This window comes from Eubalaena glacialis, chromosome 1, assembly GCF_028564815.1.
Source record: "Eubalaena glacialis isolate mEubGla1 chromosome 1, mEubGla1.1.hap2.+ XY, whole genome shotgun sequence".
Classification (NCBI taxonomy): Eukaryota; Metazoa; Chordata; class Mammalia; order Artiodactyla; family Balaenidae; genus Eubalaena; species Eubalaena glacialis.
Window position 1 is genome coordinate 209,671,155 of NC_083716.1, and position 15,137 is coordinate 209,686,291.

The window sequence follows — 15,137 nt, forward strand, 5'->3', positions numbered from 1 at the left end:
AGCACAGGTGACAACCTGAGCTTGAAACTGGCGTCTGAAGTGGAGTATGGGGGGCAGCCATATAGGACTGAGCCCTCAACCTGTGGGATCTGATGCGATCTCCAGGTAGATAGTGTCAGAATTTAGTTGAGTTCTCCAAACCCCTGCTGCTGTCCTAGAATTATTGGAAGTATGGGAGAACTCCTCACCCCCCCACCCCCCAACACTTGTTAAAATTGGGTCCAAGAGCCCAAAAGGAAACCCTAGCCTTGAGACGATGGTAGGCTAATAGGTAAAAGTGACAAATGAGAATACAAGGTACAGTGATATTTACCAGAAGACAGATAAAACACCCTAAGCTGAGGCAGAGAAAGGAGAGTATTCCCAAGTACAGGACGCAGGGAAAATGTTAGGGGAAAAAGTGACACTTGAGCTGAACCCTAAAATATGAATAGGAGCCCCAGAAGGAAGAGAATTTCAGAGAGAGGGAAAGGCAGAAGGAACAGATGGAGGTAGGAAAATAAGTTGATTTGTGCAACTTCTATCGTGGCTGATTGGCCAGATGATCACGCCCAAAATGCAAGGATAAGGAAATCAGACTTCATTTGGTAGATAGTAAAATCTTATTGTGGGAGTTCAGCAGATAAGATTGGGTTTTAGTTGCGTACAACAAGGATTATAATTTTTGTGACTTTCTGTTTGAATAAAACAAAAAAAAATAAGGATTAGGTAAATGGAGGAGGGTTAATATCTGCTAGAAGCCAGAGACTCTGTGGATACCTCCTGGGGCCATGGCAGTGAAACTTACTGAGGACCTGTGCTGGGGAGGATGGGGAGAAACTTTCTCGGGTGAGAACCTTTCAGGGGACAGAGGTAGTTCAGAGATATTGCAGAGCTAGAATCATTGAGAATTAGCAACTGCCTTTTGGCTGCTTCCATGTCACCACATATTTCTTCCCTTCCCTTTTCAGGAAAGCATGTTTCTCCACGATCTTGAAAAACAGCTTATATTGGCTCTCACTGCTGTAAATCCTCATCACGTGATGTGAACCAGCAACTTCCTTTACACCCTCTCTCTCCCTAACTCGCTGTGTTTAGGCTTCCATTCTCACCCTTTTCTAGAACTGCTCTTTTTAACATTGACAGTAATCTCCTTTCAATCAAAAGTATAACTTTTTCTCAGTCTTAAGTCTTCTTTTGATCATTGTCATTCGTTTGCTCACTCATCCATTCAAAATTATTTATGGAACTCTAAACTAGGCGCCCTAGAAGGTACTGGAATGGATTGGAAGCGTCCCTGCCCGCGAGGAATGCAGTGTCCCCTTGAAGAGACAGACGCACAGATAATTAGGAAGCAGCCTGCTGACCATGAGATACAAAATGTCATTGGAGCCGAGAAGAAAAAGCCACTAACTCTGTCTGTAGGTGTCAAGGGAGGTTTTTTACAGGAGAGGTAGTGTTTGAAAGGTTTCTTGAAGGATAGAAAGGAACTTACTAGGCAGAAAAGAGGTGGGAAGGGCAATTTAGGTTAGGAAAAGCAAATGATGGGAGAGGGAAAATGCAGTGTGTTCAACGTGGCTAAAACATATAGTATCTGGGGAAAGAATCTACAGGAAGGGCATTGTCTGCCATGCTCTGTGAGCACCATGCTTCTCCAGAGAGCAGTGGAGAAGCATTGAAGGCTTTGAAGCCTGACAATATCATGTTAAGGGAGTTCACTTGTGGAGAATAAATGGATAAGGGAAACCATAGACAAGGATACTAGTCGGGGACAACCAGCAAGAGAGGAGAGGGGCTTGAATGAAGGGAGGAGCAGCATAGCTGGAGAGGAAGGGACAGAGTCAAAGACATTTTTGAAATGGAAGGAACAAATCTAAAGCTTTGAATCTCTCTCTCTCCCCCCCTCCCCTCCCCTCCCCTCCCCCTCCCCCTCCCCCTCCCCCTCCCCCGTCCCCTCCCCCTCCCCCTCCCCCGTCCCCTCCCCCTCCCCCGTCCCCTCCCCCTCCCCCTCCCCCGTCCCCTCCCCCTCCCCCGTCCCCTTCCTCCCTCCCTCCCTCCCTCCCTCCCTCCCTCCCTTCCTCCCTTCCTCCCTTCCTCCCTCTCCCTCTCCTGGGATCCTGTGACCTGCCCCATCCTGCAAACTGCTGTGTTGCCTAGGTGACCAGCAGCAGTAGGGGTTTGCATATTGGAAACTTACAGTGGAGGAAACATTGGAAGGGAGCCAGGAGGACTGAGCAAAGGAGGCTGCCCTGTCTTAAAAAAAAAAAAAGTTAAAAGCCCCCTGAAAGGGAAAAGTAGTGCTTTAAGGGATGGAACCAGTCTTGTAAAACAGAAAACTACTAATTCATGAGAAGTGAAAAACAAATTTGATCAAACTAAACTTATGCCTGTACTTTGAACCAAAATGAAATCAGGAACTTACTGAACTTATTTGTACTATTATGTCAATAATTATTTGACAAACATTTAGAATATGTGTGTCTAAATTTAAAAATATATATTTATATATTATATGTATTTCCTTTATATATATAATATATATTATATATATTATATGATATAAGTATATATATTATATACATATTATATATATAAAGGAAACAAATTTTTTACTGTGATGTCTCAGGGAGAGTTTAAGACAAATCAACAGCAGACAGAATATACTGAATTTGATTAGCTGTTCAGGCAACATTTGGTTATTCCCTACATGTTCATATTTTCCCTCCCTCTTGGTTCTCTCTCAGTTCTGCTCTTTCTGTCTCTCTTTCTTTCATACATGTGACCTGCATCTACTCTCATTCGGAGTAGCCAATCATTGAAGCTGATCCATGGCCACCTGAGACTTCAGACATGCCCCTCAAAACCTTCCCCTGCCTTTTTATTTCAGACAGTTCTCCTTGAACATTCATGGGGGGTCTTCTATGTCTTTCACATTCCTGATTTGTCACTATATTCAGGACATTGGCATATGTTTCATGCTACCCTTATTTATTCATTATGCAGCATAATTTGACATTGAATATCATTTCTCTTTGATAGATTCCCTGGTTGTTCATGGGGGAAATACAGTCTTTATCTAAGACACGTCTTTGGCCTGCTGTCAACTTACAGCTTCCGCTGCAGCCCATTCAGCCATGAGCACATGCTAACTGCCTTCAAAATTAAAATATGTCATGTTTTATAGTTAATCATTGTGTCACCCTCTTACACCAAAAACTTCCAATATGTAACATAAAATTACAAACTGTTCATTATTCAAGTACATTAGAAGTTCACATTGGCTACAATCACATCGTGTCTCATATTACACTTCCTTCCTTCCTTAAATATCTGCCAATCTGATATCAGCCTTGTTTCCATTTTGTACCATGGCAAGAGGGGTCCTTTTATTGAAGGTTTTCAAAGTGTACACTTGGCCATGTTCAAAACAATGGTAACAGAGGTACATATCACCATGGTCAATTTAATGGACATACCCAGGTATGCATATGTATATATGTATATATACACACATATATGAATATATGTTACATTCATATGTACAAAGCAGCTTTTTATTTTCTTTGATCATCTTTGATGGTGTCTCCACATCATGTTATTGCATTGTCATCTTGTTTTTTCAATGGGGATGGGGGTAATTGTTTCTCAAGAGTTTGGGAAAATTTGAGTTCTTATTCTTAATTTGTCACGCAATGCCTGGTTTGGTAAAGTATTCTAAAACAGTCAAGTGGGGACTTCCCTGGCGGTCCAGTGGTTAAGACTTTGCCTTCCATTGCAGGGGGTGTGGGTTCAATCCGTGGTCAGGGAGCTAAGATCTCACATGCCTCATGGCCAAAAAACCAAAACATAAAACAGAAGCAATATTGTAACAAATTCAATAAAGACCTTAAAAATGGTCCACATCAAAAAAAAAAAAAAAAAAAGAAAAGGAAACCAAGCTAATAAATAAATAAATAAAACAATAAAGTGGATTAACCAAAACATTACTCAGTTGGGTAGATTCCCACGGTCTGCCTTGAGCAGCGTGAGCTGTTTTAATGAGGAATATTCATGTTGCTTCTAAACTTCCTCCCTAAAGGTATTCATTATAACATGTGGCATCTATTTTGATTCACCCTTTAATTTTCTTTTATTTCACGATATGAACCACTGTTGAAACAAAAAACTAACCTAAAATGCAAGCTGCGTAAGAGAGTGTGCATGAAACTGCAGTAAGAGGGAAAAGTCTGATTTCTGTGGGCTCAAGATCAGCAACAACCTCTGTGTCCCAGGCTGGCCACCATTTTAGCCAAAGCTTTTGTAGCTCTGGGAAGAGTTCAAGAAACCACAGTCTGGTCCTGGCTTTGGCACTGGCCAGCTGCGTGACCTTGGAGCATCAGTCTCCTCTTTGGGCCTCAGTGTCTTATCTACAAGATGAAGAGTTAGATGAGGTGACCTTTAAGGTCTTCCAGCTCTTAAATTCACTGGTTCCATGAAGGCCGTGAGTCTCTCTGACACTAAAACCACGTCATCACAAGAGATCAAAGGATGAAAAACTAAGTGCAAATAAAGGTCGAGTAACACATTTAAAGGCAAGTGCTTCCAAAACATCAAGGCTCAGGGGGAAGCTCATATTCACCATGGCATCTCAGAATTCTTCTTTAAAGTGGGCTAAAACAATTAAAATATTGCTATTATGCCAAGCCAGTGTCAACAGCACTAGCAGGTCAGGATTTTTGTTTACAATTGACATATTTGTCCACTATCACTAGATACCACATCTAATATGCTTTATGTTGGTAGCTTTCTTTATTGAGCATGTAGCCAGACACCAAGAAAGAAGCCCCCCCCAAAAAAAAAAGAAAGAAAGAAAAGAAAAACCTTCATAATTCTAAAGAGTTGATTTAAGCTTCTTGAGCAAATTTTCATGAAAAAATGTACAGTTGTCCCTCGGTATCCATGAGGAATTTGTTCCAGGACCCCCGCAGATACCGAAAGCTGCAGATGCTCAAGTCCGTGGTATAAAATGGTATAGTATTTGCATATAACATCCTCCCATATACTTCACATCACTTAATACAATGTAGATGCTATGTAAATAGTTGCCAGGGCATGAAAAATTCAAGTTTTGCTTTTTGGAACTTTCTGGAATATTTTTTTCTGAATATTTTTGATCCCAGTTTGGGTGATCCTTGAATGCCGTACCTGAGGATACGGAGGGCAGATTGTATAATTTCTTTGCTGGAGAGTGCCTCAGGCCCTCATTCAAAGACCACGTTAACCTACAGAAACAAAGGAAAAGATTAATGGCTTACTTTGTTGAGCTCTTACTGTGTGCTAGGTACTATTGTCAGTATTTAACATATCTTAGTTTATTTCATCCTTACAATAACTTTCTTAAGTAAATTCTATTACTGTCCAATTTTAAAAAATTCTTTTCCATTCTGGTTTATTACAGGCTATTGAATGTAGTTCCCTGTGCTATACACTGGCCATTTTATGCACTAGTAAATTGAGGCCACGCACCCTAGCATCTCGCTCCCAAGCCCAGGGCCCTAAACATCATTCCTTCTAAACAGAAGGAGAGAAGGGCTCTTAGTCACAAGCCCACAGAGAGTCTGACAAAAACAGAGAAGGCAAAAAAACTGTAAAAAAAAAACTTGGATAACTTGAAAAGCAGAAACTTAGTCATTTGGGAAGCTAAAGAAGGTCTATGTGTTTATCTGTTTGTTTCCTAAATGTTTCTACAGCACTTACTCTGCACCAGACACTATTCTCCTTGCTTTGCAAATCTTTGTAACTCATTTTATCTGATGCCAACTCCAGGAGGTAGGAAGTGTAATTATACCCATTTTATACATAAGAAAATGGAAGCACAGAGAGGTTCAATAACTTGCCCAGTCCCACAGCTAGTAAGGAGCAGAGCCAGTATTTAGAAATGGGCAGACCTGCTCTGGAGTCTGTGCTTTTGAATGCTGTGCTGTATTATACTATATTACACTCTATTACAATAACAGAGGCCCATTCATTCAGCAATATTATTATTGCTGCAAGGCAATACTAAATATACATGACTAATAAGTTTCAAGAAAAGATTAAACTTATTTTGGTGTATTTGGTTAAGGAATCGAGATCCCCAGTACATTTTAGAAGGATTCTCATTCATGACAGTTGAATTTTGGGGTTATTTTATTTTTTACAATGTCAAATCCCAACTGTTTGAAAAGAATTCAACCTCAGTACTTTCAGATTTACCAAGGATACTTGATTTGAGTTTTTACTGTATTTAAGATTAAAGTTGTGTTGAAACGAGCTACCGTATTTACTTTGTAAATACATGTACCAAGGGAGAGTACCAAGGGAGAAAGTGGCTGTAATTTAATTCATGAAAAGTATATAAATATAATTTATTTCTAGATCAAGAAATGAGGCATTGTCTGTAATTCCCTTATATAATCTCCTCCATCCTCAAGCAAAATAAATAATATATTCATCAGAAATGGAATTCTTTGAGATTGAATACAAGTACTAGGAAGCCTATAATGGGCATTTGATGTATCTTTTGTCTAAATTGTCAGCTGTACTTTTTCTGTTACTTCCTGTTGGTATTATTGATGAGCAGACTATTTGCTCAGCATTAACATTTGTTTTAGAAAATAGACCTAAATAAAGTAGAAAACCAAACTACGGCAGCCATTAGTCGTTCAACAGAATGGTTTTCTAGAAAGGATACAACCCTTACACTTGTTTTTAAAGGAAGGGCGTTCTTAGCCCACAGATCTCTCTTAACTTGCCTTTAGGCTCTGCTAATATCTAGTGACATCCTTTGAAGCGCCAGTGCTTTCTGGGTTTGCTTTACCCACTTAAAGTTATATATTGTATAGCAGGATCCCAATTAGCAGAAATCAGTGAAGAGGGAAACATATTAGCCAGAGAATATTATTTAATTTGCAGAATATGATAAAATGCATGAAAACAGAGTTGCTATATCTCGTAAAAGAAACCTGAGGTTCATGAAGTGGTTGAAAATGCCTGATTGGGAGCTGCAGAGGGAGCGATGAGGGGCTGTATTCAAAATGAGAACTGCTGAATAAAAAATAAGATTTTATTCTAAACCTAAATATGGCGTATGGCTTCTTTCTGCAGCTCTGGGGTGGATTCAGCAGTATTTTGTCCGGATCAGCGCCTCAACTTTAGATCTGTGACACCAGACAGGCAGCCTGAATCAATGAATCTGAAAGCCTCAAAGAGCATGGACCTTGGTAAGTGAGGGTGAGGTGACATCCAGATCGACTGTCCAGCCTCAGCCCATCTATCTTCTTGAATGTCCTGCCTGTTGTTTCTTCAACTCCAACCTTAGGGGGCAGGGTTTGCTGAAGCTTGGAAGAGGGGATATTGGTCATCCTATCTTCCTGTCTCCTCTCACACATTTAATCGTAATTACCCCTTTTTAAAAGAGAGATAAGTGACATTTTTATATATAGGTCAGAAAAATAGGAGTATTCCTTCTGGAGGATCTGAATGCCATAAGCATCTTTAACTCACCTGCCTTTGCGTTTGTACTCTCACCTCTGCTAGTGTTCTTCTCTTTCTCACGTACATACCTGTTGCAGGGCCTGGGAAGATAAAGCAGTTCAATGAGTCTTCTTCCACAGGGCATCCCATCTCTCTGTGCAATGGATGGGGATGGCGGCAGTGGAGAAGATCTATCTCTTTAAGTGCCCATCTCCAAATCCTGTAATACCAGAGGGAAGAGGGGTCCCTGGGTTTGCCAGATTGAGGGAGTCAAGGTACCTTGGTTTCGTGCCCAGACAACCTCAGTGAGGTTCTGAGTCCTACAAGGAATTTCTGGGTGACTGTTGGCTGCCAGGGCAGAGCAAGGGCCCCTGCAAACTCTGTTCTCCAGGCCCTGGAATGTGAGATCCCGGAAGACATCTCAGATACCCAAGCACATTGTTGCACTCCCATGGGTCCTTAGAGAGAGAGAACTATTGGAATAGGATGCTGGTGCAAAATAAATTCTCAGCAAAATATTCACTGCTTCCTGAATGCTCAGAGGCCAAGCTTTGCCAATGTTTTTTTTTTTTTTTTTTTTTTTTTCCCGAGGCATATTACATATTTCATTAGTAGCACCAAGAAAATGGAATAATCAAAACTGCGTGTTCCATGAAACAATCTGATAAATAGTGCTTATCTGTTACTCATTTATAGGAGTTCAAAAAGATGTTCAGTCACGATGAAAAAAGAGAAATTGATTCTATTTTCTATAAATTAACTAGATCGCTGGGATACATTTGCTCTAATCACCTATAGTGAGAGACTGACAGAAAGCCTTAATAAGGAAGCTGTCTTGAGCACTGGTCAAAAAGGGGTATTTTCTCAAGCGTGAACCTCTGACCAAAGGAATAATGTGTGACAGTGACACAGATTACTACTAATAATTTAAGGAGCAATTTGTTTTTATAGAGTGCTTGATAAATATTTCCTGTTCTGTCTTCCCAATTTCTCTATAAAGAAGATGAATGGGTAAAAACTGCTCTTAATTTGGGGTAAGAAATATATTACTCTTTTCCTCATTTAATTTAAAAAAAAAAAGTAGCCAGTAGTACGGTTTTTAAAAGTCTCTGCAAAAGAAAAATATAGCATCCATTTTAAGAAAGAAGAAAATTATCAGTTCCATTAAAACAAAACCTAAGCCATGTCCAGAAACAGTATTTCTGTTTACATTTTTTGTTACTGAAAATTTTGTTTCTGAGAAATGTTCTCGTTTAGATTGAAATAACCCTTGCAAAATATGAATAGTTAGCAGTCACCCTTTGCATTTTATTGTACTTATAACATAAATGACAATAGTAATGTTTGTTCAATTTTACATAGTTGGGCAAAGGTCATGAGCTATTTTCTTCAGGATAACAGGTATCAAACTAAAAGCATTGGCTTAAATGCACCATACAGCACAAGTGGTAAAATATGCTATAAAAACATTTTGTAAGAAACTATCAAAGTTTGGTCCCTTCCAGGAAAAGCCAAATTAAAGCTAACAGTCTTTCAGAGGGCTCTGAGGTCAACATTCTAGGGCCATTCTGAACCCCTATTCTCAGAACAATTGAGTGAGCTCAATAAATATGTTGCTTTTTCTCAATGAATAAGCTCAGGTGATACCAGAATGGTAAACATTTGGAAGTGTCTTTCCTGTTTGATTAGATGAAAAAGATATTGTAAGTAGTTTAGTTTTCCATATATGGCACTGGGCCAACATAAGGAATTAATATAGTTGATAAAAAGGTTGGTGACTATGCTTAGAGGAATAATCCTCTCAGCAGGGTCAAGATCCATTCTTCAAAAAGTTTTAAAAAATTAAGGTTTTTAGGTTGAACAGCAAATTAGTGCTATTTGATTGTTTTTGACCTAGAAAAACAACAATTTCATATGGTTCAAAATGAAAAAGATAAACCTCCTATTTATTGCATAATTTATGTTGGATATTCCTCCTTTATAAAGCCTTTAAACTTCTTCAAAGGCTAATAAGCCTCATCGGTACCTTCTTTGTTTTTATTTGTTTCATTTTTGCTGCTGAGTCTAAGCTAGTATTTTCATTTGCATATTATGTTCAAATTATTTTAAAGGTGAGTGGGTTCCATTTATTTCTTTTCACTTATGTTTCCAAAGACAGACAGTTCTTATTGTGAAAAATAAAGACTTCTCATCCCCATCTCCTTCTTTTATTTCTGAGATACAAACATGATTTTAACATAGTTTGCTATGTATATCCTTATAGAAAATACTCTACCTAATTGCCATTCCATCTATGTACAAACGTCTCTGTCACACATTGTGTTTCTTTATACTAATTGTATAGTGTTACGTTATATGAATGAATCTTGATTTACTATTTACTTTTCCCCTTTTGATTAAATTTGGACTTAATTGAGAGTTTGTATTTTTTGGTTTGGATAAGGGGGTTTGGTGCATTTGTATTTCTTATTCTATGATTTGTTTATTCGTATTCTTTGCCGAAAATGTTTCCATTTGTTAATTCTTTTTCATCTTTAGAATATTGTTATGTATGTTATAAATAACTTTTTGCAATCTATTATTTGTCTTCTTAGTTTGATCGTGATATCCTCTACTATAAAAAAGGCTTTAGTCTTATAGTCAAATATTTCCATCTTTTCCTTCATGACTGGTTTTATTTATCTCATTTATTTTCTCGTACATTTAAAGGCTTGGTGTTTTTTTTTTCCATGTTTAGCAATAATTTTATTCATGGTTTATGAGGTGGAAAAATTTTTCTCCATGTAAATAGGCAAATTATTCATAAAATTTACTGACTTTTATGTCCTTCCCCCATTAATTTGGAATGCAGTCACATTGAATACTAAATTCCCTTTCATACACAGGGTGATTTCTAGACATGCTGTTCTATTGATACATTGGTCTGTCCCATGCCAGTATCACCCTGTTTCAATTGTCATCCGACTACACTGTATTTTGATAACTTATAGAGCTACCTTCCTCTGTTTTTTCTTCTTTGTAAAATTACTTTGGCCCTTCACATGCATTTATTCTCCCACATGAACTTGAGATCAGCTCATCAAAAATGAATTTAAAGATTAAAGAGGAACGCTTCAACCATGCATGTGCCCATTAATTTATGATGTTTGCTGTTGGTTCCTGATAGAAATGTTTTGATCAATTTAAACAAGTTTCTTTGTGTTCCTAGCTTCTTGAAAAGTTTTTTATTTGCTCACTTTGTTTAATCGGGAATGGATGTTGAATTTTAAGTGATTTTAAGGATCTATACAGGATGATCATGTGTATTTTGTTCTTTATTCTATTAATATAGTGAGTTATTTTAATAGATTCCCCAGTATTGAATCTTTGATTCTTTCTGAATGACTCTAAATTTTTCTCTGCATTTGAAGAAGGTAGAAATGAGTAACAACATTTATCTATGTGATCTAAAATGTAGGTGTAAGACTCTGATTATAATTTTACTCAGGGTCATTAATTCCTATATATCGAAAAGTTATAGATTTTTTTGAGGCTATTCTGCCTCAATATTTGTGGATACTTTTGCTGGCATGCATGTGGCCACATTTAAGTCAGATCAGAAATGATTAAAATGATGAATAAAGGGAATTTATTTTTAAATAATTAGATGTAACTATGCTTACTCAAAGGGGTTAGGGTGTCATTCTCTGGGTTTTCCAGAAAATCAATCTTTTCCTACTAATTGTAGACTTTCCTCTATTTATTTAAATTACCAGAATTACTATGTTCAGTCTGGATCCCTTTAATTTGTTCATAATTGAGCTTGTGTGGGTGTTGAGTTGGAAGCTCTCAGGAGCTGAATAACACAGCTGCCTCTTTGGCCTTTGGCATAGGGTTTTCCCCCAAAGAGCTGACCTTGTTGGCAGTATGCCAGAGAGTCACATTCAAAGACTTTTTGATGAAGCACAAACATCTTTAATATCCAGGCCTGGTGTTTTATGACCCCCTAATACTATTTAAGAATTAGTCTGAATTATTCAGGGAACAGCACTTCAGTATTTTGGCCCATTCCCTGACCTAATCTATAGCCCCATTCAAAGTTAAGTTTAAAACGCTATTTCCCACAAGATTTTTTTTTTTTTTTCCTGAGAGTTTTCTCTCCTGTTTCAAATTGGCCTCCTACTCCCATTTCAGAAGGGTGTTGTGTAACACAGTTAGAGGAAGGCTGAAGGCAGTGCAGATGGAAGATGCTGACCAGCTGTCCTGCCTCTGTTCAATGAGAGGAAATGAGCTTAAAGTGATGCATGAGGCATTCAGGCAAAATTTTAGGAAGTTTCCTGACAATGAAGGTTGTTAACATTCCACGTCTCATAGTCTCTTAAAACGGTGTGTGTGTCTTGAATGACTATCTCTAAAATCAAGGCGATAGATAAATTGGTTTTCTTTCAAGATCTGTGATTCAGCAATTTATTTTCTGCTAGTTGCTTGCTGAAATTTGTATTAAGATAGAAATATTGGTAGACATTCACAGTCGAAGTAAATTATAAATCTGATTTCTCATTTCAACAAAAGATTTGGGTCAAATTTTGAATATAACCCTTTCATACACATGAGACATTCCTCTCAGAGGGCAGTCAGGTATCTCTAGTATCCAATGGAAGATGGGCATGAAAAAAGTTAATTAAACCCATTCTACTGTTCTAATACTTTCTTTTTAAAATTATTTTTTATATAGTGAGGAACCTTCATATGCATTCTCAGAAATAAGACAAAAATCCTGAACACTGAATACACAGGAGAATTTTTGTAAAACTGTATATTCTGATAACTGTGATGCTGATTTATCAGTTAATATATATCATATAATGCCATATAATATTTTAACATTTTTAATATAAGTTTTTATTTATATCCAGGGATCTTCTTTATTGTCCATCAGTAAGTAATACCTCTGAATATTGTGAAAGCTGAATTGAGTACCACTATTTAAGATATAACTTTGACTTATTAAAAAAACAAAAACAACAACCTGATTGGTAAAGAAGAATTAATGGTAATACTAAAAGAAAGCATCTACCATCTCTATTAGATGAGGAAGAGTTCAAGGACACAATCAGGTGAATGCCCTAAGCTTTAGGAAGTCAAAATGAAGGAATTACAGAGAATATTTACTCATTGATTAAACAAATGTTTCTTGAGTACCTACTGTGTGCCAGGAAGTGCATTAAATGCTGAGGATTCAGTAGTAAATGAGAGAAATGGTGCTTGCTGCAGATACCTAGATGACAACCCTAACAAGAAAGGGAAACTCAAGAGTGAAGATCCCCCAAAAGAAGTACTGACATGATGATGATAACTTAGAGAGAAGAAAAGGGAGAGGCATCTGAAGCACTAATGTGGCTACTCTAAGAACTAATTGATAAGCTTGGCTGTGTAGAGAAGAGAAAGAGAGAAGCAAATGGTGTGAAAAACGAGTAACGATAATCTAAAAGAATCAATGTAGGAAGAGTTAAGCAGCTGCACACGATGAGGCTTGCAAAACTTTTAAGAGTTAGTCAAGCTAATTTTAGAGCACGAAAAAGAAAGTGTGGTGGACCATTGTTTAGAGCACGTAACAGCTGTCAGGTGGAAAGCAGAGCCACCGGTTCCTGTGTTAATTTTATCTTCATGCACACAAGAGAATGACGTTCACACTGGAAAAGCATGGCTGCCAGCAAGCGGAAGTCTAGACGCTTTGTATCCCTGTGTACGAAAAGGACCGTGATTATTGAGTGACTATTCCTGATCATTAGAAATTAGGAGCAGTCCTCAGACTGGCGGGCAGGAAGCAAATTACCAATTTTCACAAAGATGATGAATTCCAGAAACAACTGGTGAAACTAGTGATCTCAATGCTGATCCTCGGAGGATTTCTCTTTGTCAAATGAAAAGGAAAATAAAAAAGTGGTCACTAGCCACCTCAGTGCTGGGGTCTCTGAAACAACCAGTGTCTGCTTTCCTTCTTGATAGGATTTCTAGACTGATAAATCAGGGAAATATTATACATGTAGTTTACATTGATCTTAATAAAGGTATTTCCATTTGTTTTCTGAGGGAGACTTTTACCAAATTATGCACTAAGCTAGGTAATAGCATTAGGATGCCCTTTCCCAAAATGTGCTAATTAAGGTGCATTGTCACTCTGAAAGGAATTAAATAATGTATACTATAAGACTCTGTACTTGGGCCCGCTTGTTATATTCTAACAAAACAACAGAATTTGATGAATATTGGGTATATATAACTTGGATGAAGACATGAAAGGCGTTCTTACCAAATTTTCAATAGGTGTTGTCTCAGAGAATTGGGTCGTATGATAGATTGAAAGAATTAGCATTCAAATGATTTATTCAGAATTGAAGAAGATAGAATTTATCGATTGATGATGAATTCATTGAACAGCCGTTTATTGGATACTTTCTCTATGCCAGGCAATACCCAGGTAGATAAGATAAAGGCTCCACTCTTATGATATTGTCATTCTCGTTGGGTAAATAGATGATAAAATTGCATAGCAGTAAATAAATAATAAAATTTCAGATAGAGATGATTTCTCTGAAGCCAAATTCAGGTAAAGATGAAGACTGGGGAGAGGCAAGCCTATTTTAGATAGGGTGGTGAAAGATAAAGGCAATGTCCTGAAGTCAGGTTAAAAGAAATCAATTGTACAAGTGTAGAGTTTAGTAGACCTGGGATAATAACAGTTACTGAAGGTGTCCCTGATTTTTAGCTCTTGCCTGACATGGCCACCCCCAAAGCTAGTTCCATGTTACCGGACTAAGGAAGACAGCAGTTCCTCTATACTCTGGCCTGCCATAACCCACCTAGATAGAATGCTGTATTTAATTCTGGCTACAGTATTTTAATAAAGACAAGAACAGAATAGATGCATCCAGATATTGGTGAGAGGCCTTGAAACCATGTCTGATGAAAAACAGTGGAAAGAAATAAAGATATCTTGCCTGGAAGAGAGGTGACTTAAGAGACATATGAGAGGGCTTCCTTGGTGGCACAGTGGTTAAGAATCCGCCTGCCAATGCAGGGGAGATGGGTTCGAGCCCTGGAAGATCCCACATGCCGCGGAGCAACTAAGCCCGTGCGCCACAACTACTGAAGCCTGTGCTCTAGAGCCCGCAAGCCACAACTACTGAGCCCATGTGCCACAACTACTGAAGCCCACACACCTAGAGCCCGTGCTCCGCAACAAGAGAAGCCACCGCAACGAGAAGCCCACGCACCGCAACTAAGAGTATCCTCCGCTCGCTGCAACTAGAGAAAGCCCGCGCGCAGCAACAAAGACCCAACTCAGCCAAAAATAAATAAATTAAAAAAAAAGACATATGAGAGCTCTCCTTAGATATTTTCATGGCTAATATTGAACAACTCAAATCTGTTTAAAATTGAATCTGCACCCCAAATATATCAAGCAATGATAGCCAGATCAGAAGATACATCAAGTTTACAAGCTTTGAAATCTAGGAAGTTAATAAGGATGGAAAATTAATTCTGGTTTGTGGCATATTTTGTGTGCAAGGAAAGAATAGATATATAAATTGAAACAACTCATGAAGACTGAGAAGAGAAGCAAACTTCATGAGAAAAATGGAAAAGGAGATACTGCATTTTTTGTCTTTAGATAAAAGGTA

General features: G+C 38.0%; 1 protein-coding gene across 2 annotated transcripts in view; it reads left to right on the top strand.

Annotated features, from left to right (window-relative positions):
* PARD3B (par-3 family cell polarity regulator beta) overlaps nt 1-15,137 on the top strand; it is a 1,019,383-nt gene that overhangs the window by 600,538 nt on the left and 403,708 nt on the right. For both annotated transcript variants that reach the window (XM_061186691.1, XM_061186699.1), the window contains one exon: nt 7,105-7,220. In XM_061186691.1, coding sequence (XP_061042674.1) covers nt 7,105-7,220 — 116 coding nt within the window. The remainder of the gene's footprint in view (nt 1-7,104; nt 7,221-15,137) is intronic.